Source organism: Periplaneta americana, chromosome 10, assembly GCF_040183065.1.
Source record: "Periplaneta americana isolate PAMFEO1 chromosome 10, P.americana_PAMFEO1_priV1, whole genome shotgun sequence".
Taxonomy (NCBI): domain Eukaryota; kingdom Metazoa; phylum Arthropoda; class Insecta; order Blattodea; family Blattidae; genus Periplaneta; species Periplaneta americana.
Genome location: NC_091126.1, coordinates 183,177,019 through 183,193,631, shown reverse-complemented (window position 1 = coordinate 183,193,631; position 16,613 = coordinate 183,177,019). Strand labels below are relative to the sequence as shown.

The window sequence follows — 16,613 nt, the reverse complement described above, 5'->3', positions numbered from 1 at the left end:
GTATGAACCATGCTGCCAGTGACTTTTAAACTTTTGATGCCAGAATTTAAATTTTTCTGTCATCGGTATTTAAATCTCAGTTCTTATTTGAGGACATTTTTACTGCGATGAAGATATACACTCTCGTTTTGCAATATACATGAATGATGTTGTTAATCTATATTGTATTCTTAACTCCTGCGAGTACGTTTTTTGCACGTTAGTCTAAAGTGTGTGTATTGAATTTGACTTAAGACTTTAAGATCCGAGGTGAGCCAGTCTCTGCACTAAGGCAGCCTCTGTCCCACAGCCGGGGACATGTGTGCAGAAGTCAGTAAGCATCATCACCCTGTGGATTTGGACAGGGAGGACCCAGGTTAAATAAATGGTGATACATCATGCCTAGAAAAAGTTGACGGGACAGGAGATGTACCACAGTGTGTTACCTGTTTTGTTAAATTGGAAACGTATTACTATACTTATTTTTTTGGAATTCTTTTATTTTTTTATTGACATCTTCAAAATGAACTGAAAAAAATCTTGAGGAAGGATAATTGTTCTTTAGTCAACTGTCTGAAGACAGGTCTGAACCTCACAAGTGATATCAAAAAGGCACCACTTATGAGCCAACTAGGCCAGGAGATAATGGGGTAAGGTGGCCAGCTCCTTTCCCCTTCCATTGCATACATCGCTGACTAGCTACATATTACAATAGACTTCAGATGCATACAAACAATTGTTCTTCCTCTGACACATATCGTCAAGTGAGGAAGAATAATTGTACATTTGTAAATTCTCTACTAAATGTCGAATGTTGGTATAACTGTATAAATGCATGAGACAGAGATATACCATTAAGTTTCGCTTATCTGTTCAACACGAAAATTAGAATTGAATATCTTTTCTGAAATTAATCAGTTCTGCAGGAAATACGTGTTAATAATAGTACTATGAGATAATAAATTCACACCTGTTTTCTGTTAGGTAGAAACACTACTTGGAGAACATGTAAATGCGATAAATGAGCACAACAGTGAACTCAGTGTTGAAATGAGACCTAAAAGTGGTGGTTGTCACAAAGTTTATGTTTATGGTATGTAAAAGAATCCTTGAGGCACGATAGAGATCTCTCAATAAAATTAGTGTTCAATTGTTGCTCGAAGTTGAATTTTGACGTTACATTCTATTTTATTGTATTTATTTACATTCTATGGTATTTGTACATTGCTTCACAGCTAGAATATGGAACATGTCAAAAGAATCTTAATAATACTATACAAAGTCTTAATAATGATAGTCACAGTCTAGTTGAAATATACAGGGTGTTTCCGAGGTGGTGTTACAAACTTTCAGGGATGATGGCGAAGGGCTCATGTATCAATTTGAGATCAGGAACCCTGGTCTGGAAATGACAGAGTCGAAAGTTACAAGCAAAAATAGTTGTGTGGAAATGAAATAATTTTATTCCTGTGTACACCTTTATCTGTGAAAGTGTATTTATCTGTAGATCTTACACATACTGTATTCATCTGATGTTGTTTACATTGTCTGCTTACAGTATCCCATTCACCGCGCTGTTTTAGGGGTGGGAACAGGAAACTACACCGAAGCAATGCAGATAGCGTAATGTGTAACTGACATGGTCGGTCCTGATATGCAAGTCTGTAGACAGCAGTGTATGTGTACAGGTTGCAGTGTCCAGTCGATCAGTCTTAGTGAAATGGAGGAGTACACGTGAGCGGAATAAGCAGACCTGATTTTGGAATACGGATGAGTCAATGGGAATAGTAGACAAGCTCACAGTGTATCAGGCCAAGTACCCACGTAGGAGACATCCGGCCCATACCATCTTTCCACGACTGTACCAGAGGTTAAAGGCAGGAGGGCATGTGGTGCCAAATTACAATTCCATTTCCACACAATTAATTTTGCTTATAACTTTCGACTCAGTCATTTCTGGACCATGGTTCCATATCTCAAATTGATACATGTGCCCTTCACCATCATCCCTGAAAGTTTTTAACACCACCTCGGAAACACCCTGTATATAGAAGAGTTTTGCAATGTACTAGTGCAACACAAGGGATTAGTATTGATATTTAATACAAGACAAATATTCATGCAGTGTTGTTGAATGTCATAAATTTACCTACAGAATAGAAGGCAAGAGAAATTAGGTACTTTAATTTGGCCCTAAACAATCTTATGTTTTGAGTTTGATTTTTTATATCTATAGGGAGGCTATTACAAATTTTTACTGTTGTATAATGTATTCCTTTTTGATAGCACAATAGATATGCCGATGGAGTATGAAAGTAATTTTTTGACGAGTATTTATGCTATGAACTGTTGAATTAGTAACGAAGTTTTCACGATTACATATGAGGGAATTTATTAATGAAAACATATATTGATAAACCATGGGTATTATTTGTAATTTTTTTTTAAATGGTCGTACATGATTCCCTAGATTTTACACCTACTGTTTTTCGAATTATTCTTTTTTGTAGTAGGAATATACTGTTACTATCTGTAGAAATTCCCCAGAATATTATTCCAAAACTCATTTCCGAGCAGAAGTATGTAAATGTGTTTTTTTAGAATATTTATATTTGCTACCTCTTGCATAAGTCTAATAGCAAACCATGCTGAATTTAGTTTGGGCGTAATTTCCTTACTATGATTTTTCCAATTTTCATATTATCAATTTGTGAGCCAAGAAATTTGACTGTTGTTGTTTCTATTAGGGATCTGTTGTTAATTATTGCTTTTGAAATTTGCGAAGTGAATTTGGGAAAGATTTAAATTGGACTATGTTAGTTTTGTTACAATTTAATACTAATTTATTGGCTGAGAACCAATCATGTATTTTGAGTATAATTGCCTCTGTTGAAAATTGGAATACGTTGGAGTTACTGGCTGTAATTACTATACTCGTGTCATCTGCAAATAATATGTGATGACCTACATCGTTTATGAACACTAGAAAAAGTAAGGGACCTAAAATAATTTACCCTTGTGGAATTTCATTATTAATAGTTCCCCATGTCAAGGATAATTTTATTTGGTGTAACTTATGTATTATACTACCATATTATGTTTTATTATTTTGTTATTAATTCCCCTGTACTCTTGTTTATATTTGTTTTAAATGAACGTGAAATTAATATTATGCATAATTTATCTACAGGACTTAGTACAACTTGTAAATGCTGATCAGCCATATTGGTTGATAGGCATGACAGAGATGACGAGAACATTTGGTCTTGAATTATTGGAGTCAGTGCTTACAAACTTTTCATCAGTTTTCTTTCAGGTAATTGTACTTTATGAATTCTACTAGAGATTAAGATGTGTATTTAGCTATGCCACATTTTAATTTAAAATTTTCTTATGTTTCTTGTTGCCTCTTTGTAATATTGTTAGGAATAGTTACTCGAAATTAAGTCCTGAACAGAGGTGCAAAATATGTCCAAATCGCAAACGAGTTTCGGAGGGTCTTCGACTGTGGGTAGTGGATAGCATGTTTGATTGTGAAACTAGCAGGCCCGGGTTCAAATCTTGGTTGGGACAAGTTACCTGGTTGAGGTTTTCTCCAGGGTTTTCCTTCAACCCATTAAGAGCAAATGCTGGGTAACTTTTCGGCGCTGGACCCTGGACTCACCTCGCTAGCATTATCAACTTCATCACACTCAGATGCTGAATACCCACAGCAGTTGATAAAGCATCGTAAAATAACCAATTAAAAAAAAGATTTGAGGGAAATCAAAGCAATCCTGAGGAAATGTTCCTTATTCAACATGAATATTGCAACACTGACCTGGGAAAAAGCCAATTATGCTGCAACATGTTTAGTCCAATTACTTCTGTGTGTAATGTAGAAAGTTATAACAATCATACTGGGATGTTATTTTAAGTGGTTTTTTCTATTCGTGAATATCGAAGTGGTTTAGTGAACTGAAACTGATTTATTATTTCAACACTTAGAAGCAAACAACGTGTCAACTGTGCATATTATGGATGGCAGGGTAGACGTGACAAACTCGAAAATCACGTATCTAATATACATCCATTAGAAAAACTTAAAACTAAGGGTCAGAGGAGCATTTCAGATATTTTAAAGATAAAAGAAAAGTTGGACAAAGTATATCAAACATTGTGGTTGATACTGATGTGCCTTCTAACAGTGTTGGTGAATCTTCTATAATAATAATAATAATAATAATAATGATGATGATGATGATAATTTTTATTTATTTATTTATTTATTTATTTATTATTAATATTTGTGTGCTGAACAACAGCCAGAGGCCAATTATAGTTCAGCACAATACACAAACAGAAGATACAAAGGTGCAAAACAAAAATAAATAATATCATAAATAACAAAACATACATGAATACAATTGTGTACAAACAGTAAAAACTAATAATCAAAACGAAACTAAACCTTAAAAGGATCTAAATTGTGCCCATGCAAATTTGCATATTTTATGCATCTACAGACTGGAGAAAGTGATTTTGAATTTCAGTTATAAAAAATTTTTTGAAATCTTAAACCTTTTGTAGGAATACGAAGGCTGATATTGTTTATGATAGACTCACAATCAATATCACCCTTGATAACTTTGCAAAAAAAATTGATAATCAAGATTTAGACGTCTAGCATAAAGGCTACAACAGTTAAAATATTTACAGGTAATATCATAGTTAAAGTCAGTGGAATTGGGTATATATCGAAAAGCACATAAGGAAATAAATTTTCTTTGAATATTTTCCAATTTAACCGAATCGGTTGAAGTAATGGAATTCCAGGCTACAGATGCATATTCAAGTTTAGAGCGAACCAAAGTAAAGTATAGAATTAATAGTGACTCAGGAGTAGAAAAAGAATAAGTTATAGACCTTATTAAACCAAGCATTCTTATTGAATGATTATAAATATATTGAACATGATCGTGAAAGTATAATTTAGAATCGAGTAGTACACCAAGATCTTTTATAGAATTTTTCCTAATAATACAGGCGTTATTAAGAGAATAATTAAATTTTATGGAAGTAGTTTTTCGAGAGTACGAAATGACAAAAGTTTTTGTTTCATTAATTTTCATTCCATTAATGTCAGACCAAAGTTCAATGGAGTTAATATCATTTTGAAGAGTTTGGCAATCGGCAGAACTATTTATTGAGCGAAAGATTTTGAGATCATCAGCAAATAACAGGTAGTTTGAACTTATTCTTTTACATATGTCATCAATAAATAATAAAAATAATAGAGGGCCCAATGTAGATCCTTGGGGAACTCCACATAAACAATTAAATGGGTCCGAGAGAGAATCACCAAGACGAACACAACATTGTCTATTAGTTAAATAGTTTTCAAACCAGCTCACGTAGTTAGAAGAGAGACCAAAGTTTTTAAATTTATTTATCAGAATATTGTGAGGTACAACATCAAACGCTTTGTTAAAGTCGATATAAATTGAGTCAATTTGACCTTGGGTTTCAATAACAGGCATAACAAGATTAAGGTAGGATACTAAGTTTGTAGTTGTTGATTTACCTTTAGTAAAACCGTGTTGTGCTGAATTAATTTTATTCTTAACATAAAATGAAACATGTTTGTGGATTATTTTTTCAAAAATTTTTGAGAAATTGTTTAATATTGAAATAGGTCTATAATTGGAAACAACATTTTTTTTACCATTCTTAAAGATAGGAATAACGGATGCTTCTTTCCAAAGCATAGGGTATGTACCGGTTAATAAACTTAAATTAAATATAAAGGTTAAAACGGGTATTAGAATATTAGAACATCCCTTAATAATAAAATTAGGAATGCCATCAGTGCCCTTTGATTTATTAGGTTTAAGCTTTTTTATGGCTAATGAAACGTCTTCAACTGTAATTTTAGGTAAGGATAAGAAGTCAGTAGAATTATACTCCAACAAACAGAGATTAGAATTAGGCTGTTTTTGAATCGATTTGAATTGATTAGCAAATGCATTAGCAATTTCTTGCTGATCAGTAATGTGAATCCCATTTATTAATAATTCGGTGGGATAATTATTGGATTTACGAAAAGATTCTATGTATTTCCAAAATTTCTTAGGTTCATTCTTCAAATTTTCATCATTGGATTGTAACCATTTAAATTTGTCAGATTTAATCATAGCTTTAACTTGTTTTCTGTAATTGGAAAAAATTTGATAATGGTGATCAGTTTTGAATTTCTTAAAATTTCTATGTGCTTTGTTCTTTTTCCTAATAAGTATACGCAAGGTATTTGAAAACCATTTAGGATAGTGCGATTTTTTTACGAAAGTGACAGGAACAGCAAGAGAAATAGCTTTGTTCATAATCTGGGATAACGCGTTAGCAGCAACGTTAACATCAGTAGTTTGATATATGGAATTCCAATCATGATTGTATAGAGTGGAATAGAGTTTCAAGTAATCACCTTGAGAATAATTTATGAAGGTACTAGATTGGCAGTGATCAGGTAGCGACAAATACACTTCAAGATTAATGGAGATAGATGGATGATAAGAATCCTCCAAAACTAGAGAATGATTGGCTAGTTTTACTGTACTATTAATAATATTAGTAAAGACAAGATCAAGTAGATTTTTATTTGAGACAGTAAAATTAATTTGGTTTAATCCCAGAAGGCAAGACGAGGAATATAAATCACTGGACTTAATTTTAGAGTAGTAATGAATATCATTAAGATTAAAACCAGTTGACCAATCCATACCAGGACAATTGAAATCACCAATAATTACTATTCTAAAATTATGAGTATCAAGGTTTTTTACAAGAAAATTGAGGTAAGATTTTAAGTGATTATGACCGAAATCAGGTGGGAAGTAATGATTTCCAATTAATAAATTAATACCATCAGCCATTTTAATTTCAATCCAAACACATTAATTAATAATTTCTAAATCATATCGCCGACAGGTAAAAGGTAACTGGTTGTTAATCGCTGTTAGGACACCCCCACCTCTTTTTTTATTGGTGTCCTCATACGTTCTGTCTGCTCGAAACACAGTATAATTGTTAGGGAATAAGTTTGTATTTAATACTGATTCAGATAACCATGTTTCAGTAAGACAGATAATGATATCATTATTACTTACTACATTTTGAAAAAATTCATCAATTTTTGTATTAAGACCACGAACATTTTGGTAAAATATCTCAAGATGATTATTAGAACTGTGCATTGAGAGTTAGAGAATAATATTAAGAGGCATTAACCCTAGAATCAACTGAAGTACCTGGTGGAGCAAAATGCTGCTCAGGTTTAAGTTTACCAAAAAAGGGTGCAATGAGGCATCCCGCAGGCCAAACATCAGAATTATTAATTAACTCGAAATCCCTCTCATCAACTGAGATATGAAAAGAGGAATACGACTGGTATTTTGTTTTCAATTTAGTTATTTCGAGAGACCTTAATTTACGTTGATGAAAGAGTGAATCCTTAATATTATTCTCGTTTACATTAGGACTAAATCTAGAAACAAAAAGAGATTTGGTTCTGATTCTCTCTGGAGCCATTTCTAAGTTGCTATTAGTTAGAGTGCCAACTTTAGGATCTCGTTTCTTAAATTTTTTGCGAGTGACAGTTTGAAAACCATCGGAGTCTACGTTATTTGATAACGCAACAGTGCTATCGTCTGTGCGTACGACAGCAGAGATTACCTCATTACTGTTATGATGAGTAAGAGCAAATGAAGTACTCGGTGCTGACTTCGCATGATTGCGAGAATTAACAGTGTCAGACAAAACACTACTGTAGGATTTAGTAACCGGGTGAACAGTTGACTGTTGACCCAATTTTGGGACAATCTGATCAGGCTTACAAGGACAGGAATTTTTTACCAAAATCTCGGCCATTTGTAATTTGAGGGCAGTATTCTCGCTCTTTAATTCACCCATTTCTTTTTCAAGATTTTTAACATGCTCCAGAATAACTGTTAAAGTATCTAAAATGGATTCACCATTCAATCGTACCGTCTCTATTTGAACAGAGAGAGATTCCTTACTTTGTAAATTAGGTAGTTCAAGTTCTCTAGTAGGCGAGATGATCTTCTTATCAGTCTTCTTGGTCGGTTTCACAGGAGTGTTATCACCATGAACCGCCTTCGCAGCACTGGTACACTCATCACACTTGAAGGAGGAAATACCTCCCTTCATGAAAAAATCGTATTCCACTTCACTCATATTTAAACAATCAAGATGAAATCTTAGGCCACAAGGCCCAACACACTTTAGGAACTTTTGTCTGCCGAAGAAAGCAGCGCTACATTTAGAACATGTATCTTTACTAGGCGGCATTGTACGCAGTTAACTAAGCGCCTTAAATGAGGACACAGACGAATGTAGTAACAACTAAACACTGTGAAAACAGCGGAGCTACACAAAAAGTCGACTGCTCTTCATGACGACTAGAAGCCGAATAATAATAATAATAATAATAATAATAATAATAATAATAATAATAATAATAATAATAAAAAAAGAAATGGATAAAAGTCAACTACTAAACCAAGCGATCTCACAACATAGTAATGGAAGTTGAGACTATCAAGCCTTCTGTAATTAATGAATAATTAAATTGAAGACATTATTATAAAAACAGCCCTTGTGAAAAATTACGATTTTTCAGAACAAAAATACAACCCTCAGTTCATTAAAATTATGACATTCAAATAAATAAAGTGGATGGTTTCTTCAGGACATGAGAATGAGATATTTGATTAAAACAGCCTATTAAGTTTTTACATATTACAGGTAAGTAAAGAAATGTTTAATGTGGGAGTGTGACACGGACTATTTTTTATTAAAATAATGGAAACGAAAATTGTATATTATTAATGTACTAGTACATTGTGTTACAAATTTAGTAAATTAACAAGCAATTACGACACGTATTAACAGCTTCCTTCTCCAGTGCTCTTTTCTGATCCATAAATGTCTCCAACATCTGCATTGGAAGTTTCTGCATTTGTCACGTCTACCCTGCCATCCATAATATGCACAGTTGACGCATTGCTTGCATCTAAGAGTTGAAATAATAAATCAGTTTCAGTTTACTAAACTACCTCAATATTCACGAATAGAAAACACCACTTCAAGTAATGGTTAAGAGAGAAGTTTTATATAATATTCTTACTGACTTTGGTATACCCAAGAAACTAGTTCGGTTAATTAAAATGTGTCTCAGTGAAACTTACAACAGAGTCCGTATAGGCCAGATTCTATCTGACGCTTTTCCAATTCACTGCAGGCTAAACAAGGGGATGCAGTATCACTTTTACTTTTTAACTTTGCTTTAGAATATGCCATTAGGAAAGTTCAGGATAACAGACAGGGTTTGGAATTGAACGGGTTACATCAGCTTCTTGTCTATGCGGATGACGTGAATATGTTAGGAGAAAATCCACAAACGATGAGGGAAAACACGGAAATTTTACTTGAAGCAAGTAAAGCGATTGGTTTGGAAGTAAATCCCGAAAAGACAAAGTGTATGATTATATTTTGTGACCAGAATATTGTACGAAATGGAAATATAAAAATTTGAGATTTATCCTTCGAAGATGTGGAAAAATTCAAATACCTTGGAGCAGCACTAACAAATATAAATGACACTGATGAGGAAATTAAACACAGAATAAATATGGGAAGTGCCTGTTATTATTCGTTTGAGAAGCTTTTGTCATCTAGTCTGCTGTAAAAAAATCCTAAAAATTAGAATTTATAAAACAAGTATATTACCTGTTGTTCTGTATGGTTGTGAAACTTGGAGTTCTGTATGGTTGTGAAACTTGGACTCTCACTTTGAGAGAGGTACATAGATTAAGGGTGTTTGAGAATAAGGTTCTTAGGAAAATATTTGGGGCTAAGAGGGATGAAGTTACAGGAGAATGGAGAAAGTTACACAATGCAGAACTGGAGGCATTGTATATTACCGGTTGTTCTGTATGGTTGTGAAACTTGGACTCTCACTTTGAGAGAGGTACATATATTAAGGGTGTTTGAGAATAAGGTTCTTAGGAAAATATTTGGGGCTAAGAGGGATGAAGTTACAGGAGAATGGAGAAAGTTACACAATGCAGAACTGGAGGCATTGTATTCTTCACCTGACATAATTAGGAACATTAAATCCAGATGTTTGAGAAGGGCAGGGCATGTAGCACGTATGGGCGAATCCAGAAATGCATATAGAGTGTTAGTTGGGAGACCGGAGGGAAAAAGACCTTTGGGGAGGCCGGAACGTAGGTGGGAGGATAATATTAAAATGGATTTGAGGGAGGTGGTATATGATGATAGAGACTGGATTAATCTTGCACAGGATAGGGACCGATGGCAGGCTTATGTGAGGGCGCCAATGAACCTACGGGTTCCTTAAAAGCCATTTGTAATTCAGGAAGTTGTAAGAAGATTTTTCAAAGAACTGGCAGCTCTCTGGAGATAGTGATGCTTGTAGTTGTTTCAGGTCCTGCATTTTTGATTACTTGATCTTCTAAGGTTTATTGTGAAGAAGAGCAAACAATAGTTATTTAGGTATTATCACTGATTTTCATAGGCCTGAATAATAATAATTGTACCTTATTCCTTTATGTGGAGAAGTTGTGCCAGTTTTGTTAGCTTGACTGGGTAAAATGAAGCTCCATCATTGCGTTGATGTTCAGAAAATCTTATGTATGAATTCTTTCCACTTCAGAAGGTGTCAGATGAACTCTGCAGCTAGCTATCAGATTATCCCACTGAATTGAAGTTTGTACAGAGGCAGCTCACTTTTTTTCTTTGCAATTAGGGTGAAGTCCTAATCATTTAGCAAAAATAGTGGCCCCTTATGAGGAACAAGTGCATAACTCTTTTGAACATCCGAAAACCGTGTGACTTACTGTAGGCCATTTGGTATTTCATGAAACCAACCTGTGCTTCAGGGGAAGAAGACTGTTGATAAGAAGCTTCCCTCCCTCTCTATGCTCCTACTCGTAGCAAGCGAGCTCACTTAACCACACTATAAGTTTCTTACTATATGCTATGGTGCACGAGATAATGAATGACAGAAATTTTTATTCTGGCCTGGAGAGCCGTCTGATATTATAATTAACCCATTCTTAGGTAATTTCTTCCTTCTAGATGATAAAACATCAAAGATATGACTTCATTTTGTTCCTTTCTTCCAACTCCTTCATGATAGGTAAACAGTGTTACTTTATGATTTAACAAGTCATGTACTCGAAAACAATAATGCCAAAGGTGATGAGAGTAATGGATTATATTAGATCTTAATTCTGCATTTAATCGAAACTGAATACTGTAGCTATGCCTCCTTGTTTGTATGAAACCTCTGCTTTTGAAAGCTCTACTTGTTTCTGGTTCATGAGTTTGACTTTTTCGTAATTGCTGTCAAGATATGACCTGATGTACAGGTATCTAAACTAAGTAGTCCAAAAAAAATTAAATCTTTCTGTAATAATATGCTATTAAGTATGGTAGGGTGCTTGAATTTGATATAGCTCCATAAACATGTGAATTACTGTAACTGAAAGTTCTGGCAGATACATTTTGAGAGAATTTCTCCAGATGTAGTAATTGTACTGCCGAGGATTTAACGAACTAAAATGATGCATAATTTCCTTGGAAACTGCCTTGGGGTGACTACTCTGTCCACCTCTAGAATCAGTGGGAGAATTGTGATGGTTCAGAAAGAATGGCTGTACAGTGCAAAGGTGAATTTTTGTTATCCCATGGAAACTCATAAATGCATTGTGACATTTCCAACATGATTTGTATGCTCTTTGCCCGCTACATTCGTCCTTTGTTCCTTGTTGTTTCCTTTTCTGATAATTTAACTCATTCCCATCGTTACTAGCCATGATGTACAAGAAACTAAAATGGAATGCTTTTCAGGTATTCATTGTTGCAGTGTTGAAAATTTCCAGATATATTTAATACAGTGCTGTTAGTATATAATACATAAAGTATCTGATTAATTCAGTGCTGGAAATATTTAAAACAGGAAGAACTCATGTAAACTGACAAGGACAATTTTTGTTGGAAAAGAAAGTGACAAAGGTTGCTTTTGTACAATTTGTGTTTTTTCAGGTGCCCATTGCACCTGGAGTCTACAGACATTTCAAATAGTGGCAAAAGTGCGCCTGCACATCATGGTGTTCTACACTCAGTTTCGATAAAAAATGACAAGGTTGTTTTTGTAACAGTGTGTTCAGTTATATAATTAAATAGCTAACCTAACTAATAAAGTTGATGAACTCTCAAAAACAAATTAGGCTGAAGTTATGTTAGGCCTGCATTCTGTCAGAGAAAGTAATGTGTTAACAAGCTCCACTGGATCTAGTATTACTGAATATGAAAATGAAGGATTTATGACTAAAATTAAATTAATCAAAGTAAATGATTCAAGAAATCTCCAGGGTTTTTCCATGTTTAGAATGGAGTACTAAAATTACAAGACTGTACCTAAGAAGATAGACATTCTTAAAACTAAGTCTATTGATAATTTTTCTCTTCCAGGTGAATAGGATTTACTACAACCAATGCGAAATATGGAGTTTTGAAGTTGCAAAGCTCATATTATGGGTCATTTATAATCAGAAACACGTCAGTTGTATGTTGATTTTTCTTAAGCCGTGGATAAAAAAAATGCTATGATAAAAAAAGAGCAAGAAGGCATGGAAGGCAACATTTTTGAACATATTTTAAGTCTGATCTGTTTAAATGACCCTAGATTTTCGGGGAAATTTTGCAGTTAAAATGTATGTTCTGGTGAAATGTTTCAGAATATATTTTGCACCCCTGCAACTGAAACTTCTGAACATAAAATTGGGTTTCACTGTAATTAGCATTTGCTGTGTATGTAATTAAATGTGTTTATACACACATCGGTATATCTCTTTTTTTTCAGCATCCAGAATTCAGTTTCCTACTGAAAGAACGTGTGTGCGCATTGGTAATCAAGCTGTTCTCGCCAAACATAAAATATCGAAGTTCAATTCCAGCTAGTGTACAGCAAGCCACACCTCTCGACAAGCCATATTTTCCCATCAGTATGAGGCTGCTACGTGTGGTGTCTATACTTATCCAGCGTTACCACAGTCTTCTGGTAATAACCAAAAGTTGATGTATATAAACTGGTCATGCTATTGCACACAATTGTACATATTTCATCATCATCATCTTCATCATCATCATGTCAAATAATTTTTAATATGGAAATATCGCGTTTGTTAATGTCAGAATTAAAACTCGAAAATTTGTCATTACATTTATTTCTTTCATTCTTAAACAGTAGCAGTTACTATGATGAAAGATGCAATGATAACATTTGCAGGCTTAAATAGTTTAATAGTTTGGATGAAAGATAAGCAGAATAATAACTTCAGAGCTCTACAGAACTCAAATTTTGATTATGGTTATGATTTACGACAAATATTCTCAATAATCTACTCCTTCAATTACCTTCTAGAAAACGGAGTTCGATAACTTGAAACAAAAAAAAAAATATATATATATATTAAGTACTGTATTTTTCTTGTATTGATTTCATTACTCTTTCATTTATGTAAGTTTCCTGCATTTAGTATTATCATGAATTTTGTCGAATTTTTTTTCAGGTAACAGAATGTGAGATATTTCTTTCTCTGATAGTAAAGTTTCTGGATCCGGATAAACCTGTTTGGCAGAGGTCTCTCGCTCTGGAAGTGTTACATAAGATGACTGTACAGCCAGAACTTCTTAAATCATTCTGCAAGTGTTATGATTTAAAAGCACATGCAACCAATATCTTTCAGGATATTGTTAATTCCTTAGGTGCATATGTTCAATCATTATTTGTAAATCCTCAACTCATGGGACAAACCATGGGAGGGGGAGGGGGAGGAGGAGGAGGAGGAGGTAAGAAGAATATATGAATCACTACACTAATTTCACTTGATGTGATCCCAAAAGAAAAGCTCTTCTGTTTTCTGTTACATTATTTTTTTTTATTGTAACTATTTTATCCACATTTTACAACATTTCTTGCTCTTCTAACAAGTGTTTTCACAGATATAATAAATTTTATTCTGGAATTTATGTCATAGGTGGAACAGCTCCAATTGCACAAGGACAGCCTCCTGCTCTTCTTGCTGGAATGCCTGTTGGTCCAGGAGTATCTCCACAGCCAGGTTTCTTTTCTAGAGGGGTGTGGCTTCCAGTTGTTGTTACATTCTCTAGTGGTCAGGCCAAATCAACATAGTGAGTCGAATAGGATTAATCTTTATCAGTGCTTTTAACGTGTAATTCAAACTTTCGAAAGTCAAAGAAAGCTGTGCTAGACTTTTTTTTTTGAGCATGTTTTTCTGTTGACACTAAAATCCTTTGCGTATCTTGCTTTTGACGCGTTCTGTCATTTATCGTGACTCTGATGACGATGTGACCCATGTACTCACGAAGCTATGCTAAGGGTCTGACATGAAAACCACTGAGTGACATTTCCAATCGCTAGCTTTCAAAAGTAACACAATATAAATAAAATATTTTCTTGCCATCACCAAAAATCTTTCCCAGTCTCTTATAATAATCAAATTTCATAATAAATCAATTTTGTCACCGTTTCCTTATACTTTCCATTTCACTAAACATTCTCATTCTGTCTTATTTTAACCCTTTGTCTACAAAGAATTTTAAATGTATGGCTTCTGTGATGCCAGAGAAAAATAATGTTGATAATGATGTACCGGCTCGCCCCTGCACCAACTTCTGGCGAAATCGGATATACTATCCCTGTGCCTGAGGCTCTGGCTTTTCCTTAATTACATTTTACATAATATAAAATTGTGATTACAATCGCAATGAGATGAAATGTTGAAAGTGATCTCCTCCTACATTCACACATTTCTGATATCTGCAAAGAAAATTGGCATTCACACACATCAGTTCATCTCCTGATACTATCTTTCAGTTCTTCTGTGGTGTGAGAGTTTGACCCATACACTTTATTTTCAAAGTTTCCCCATTGATAAAAATCGCATATAGTCAAATCACAGGACTGATGGCCATAATCCTGCATTAATGATTCTTTCTTCAAAATTTTCACGAATTAAACTTAATGAACATTCAGCTGTGTGCACTGTGGCAGAGACTAGCTGAAAAAATGCAGACAGACACTCAATGTTAGACAATTGTTCAAGGCCTCAGTTCTTACTGAGCAACGAGACGAGCGAGACGTGAATGACCCTTGCCTTATAAAGTAGCGAAGCAAATCATTCTAAAGTGAAAGGAAAGTGAAGTGAAGGTTCTGAATAAAATGGATCTTGAAAATCTAAAGCCAAGTATCATTACAATTAATAAGAAGATAGAAGAACTACAAAAGGAAAACAAGATTTTGAAGGGAAAGGTGAAAGATTTAGGAGAAGAGAAAGGGAAGAATAATTTGGTATTTTTCGGGATTGAAGAGCAAACAAAAGAACATTGGGTAGTTTTCCTCCACTTAGAGTAGCTCCTGAATGTGTCGTGTCTAAATAGTAGAGCTGAGACGAGATGTTATGGCACCAACCTGCGCGAAGTTTTAAATTGCCGGCCAGCAGGGTAGAGGAGTGGGGGTTGTTTGGGTTACGGTTCTCAAGCTCAGAGCGGCAGGCATATCCGTTTCATCTCTTTCTAAAAACATTCGTCTTACCTTAGTATCACCACTTTCCTACTCAAGAGTCCGAAGGTACCTAATGAAATTACACCCGCTATTCCATCTTTATATACTTATTCTCCATCCGAATCAGACGACTGATCTGTGCTGGGATCACATGTCCCTAAGTTTATGGAAATGTTCTCCAAAATACTGACCATCACGTGCTCACTTTCAATGTAATTGTTCTCTACTTTCTTCACATAATCATACACTGATATCCATTTTTGGAAGAAGCGATTGCAGAGTCGGTCTCTGCTTATGCGTAGCGGAGAAATTATAGGTGAGTCTTCTTAGGACTTCCTCATCAAAACTGTCTATAGCTGCAACACTCTTCTTCTTCGGCTGTGATTTTTCCAGACTGGAGAAAAAATCTGCTGTTCCTGCCTCAATATTTTTCCCTTCTTTCCTGATTCTTGCCAAGGTTCACTTTGAAATACCAGTGGCAGTCAGTATTCTTGTACACACGCTTTTCAATGGACTTGGTATTCCATTTACAGCCTCTTCTGACATGAATTTCCATACATTGTATGCTATTTCATGTCTTTGACTATGAAGTACTCTATGATTTCACACATTAGACAATGCCATAATGAGGGCGCTCAGAAGGACAATGTTTTCAGTATTACCAATAGCGGTAGTAGCAGAACAATCTGAACACTCGGAATGCTAGTAACCAACTAACCCAACACCCCTCCAGTTGAGTGTGAGGGTGAGTCCAAGCAAACGAACTAAAACACATCCCTCGTGCTGGTGCCATAACTTCTCGTCCAGGCTCTAGTAGTAGGTTTATTCCTACTTGCAGAGTTAAGGCCATAAAACCTTCTCTTCCACTCAACCAGTATTAGAACAACAGCAATACGAAAGCAGAAATACAGGAATACAATTAATAATAATAATAATAATAATAATAATAATAATAATAATAATA

At 34.6% G+C, this 16,613-nt stretch overlaps 1 protein-coding gene across 17 annotated transcripts in view; it reads left to right on the top strand.

The window, feature by feature from the left end:
• The window catches only part of mon2 (Mon2 homolog, regulator of endosome-to-Golgi trafficking), a 272,572-nt gene that overhangs the window by 35,527 nt on the left and 220,432 nt on the right, over window positions 1–16,613 (top strand). For all 17 annotated transcript variants that reach the window (XR_011334650.1, XR_011334648.1, XR_011334647.1 and 14 more), the window contains exons 5-8: window positions 3,170–3,295; window positions 12,926–13,123; window positions 13,635–13,914; window positions 14,103–14,256. Coding sequence is in view for 9 of the 17 variants with exons in the window: in XM_069838580.1 (XP_069694681.1) it covers window positions 3,170–3,295; window positions 12,926–13,123; window positions 13,635–13,914; window positions 14,103–14,256 (758 nt within the window). In the remaining 8 variants the exon portion in view is untranslated. The remainder of the gene's footprint in view (window positions 1–3,169; window positions 3,296–12,925; window positions 13,124–13,634; window positions 13,915–14,102; window positions 14,257–16,613) is intronic.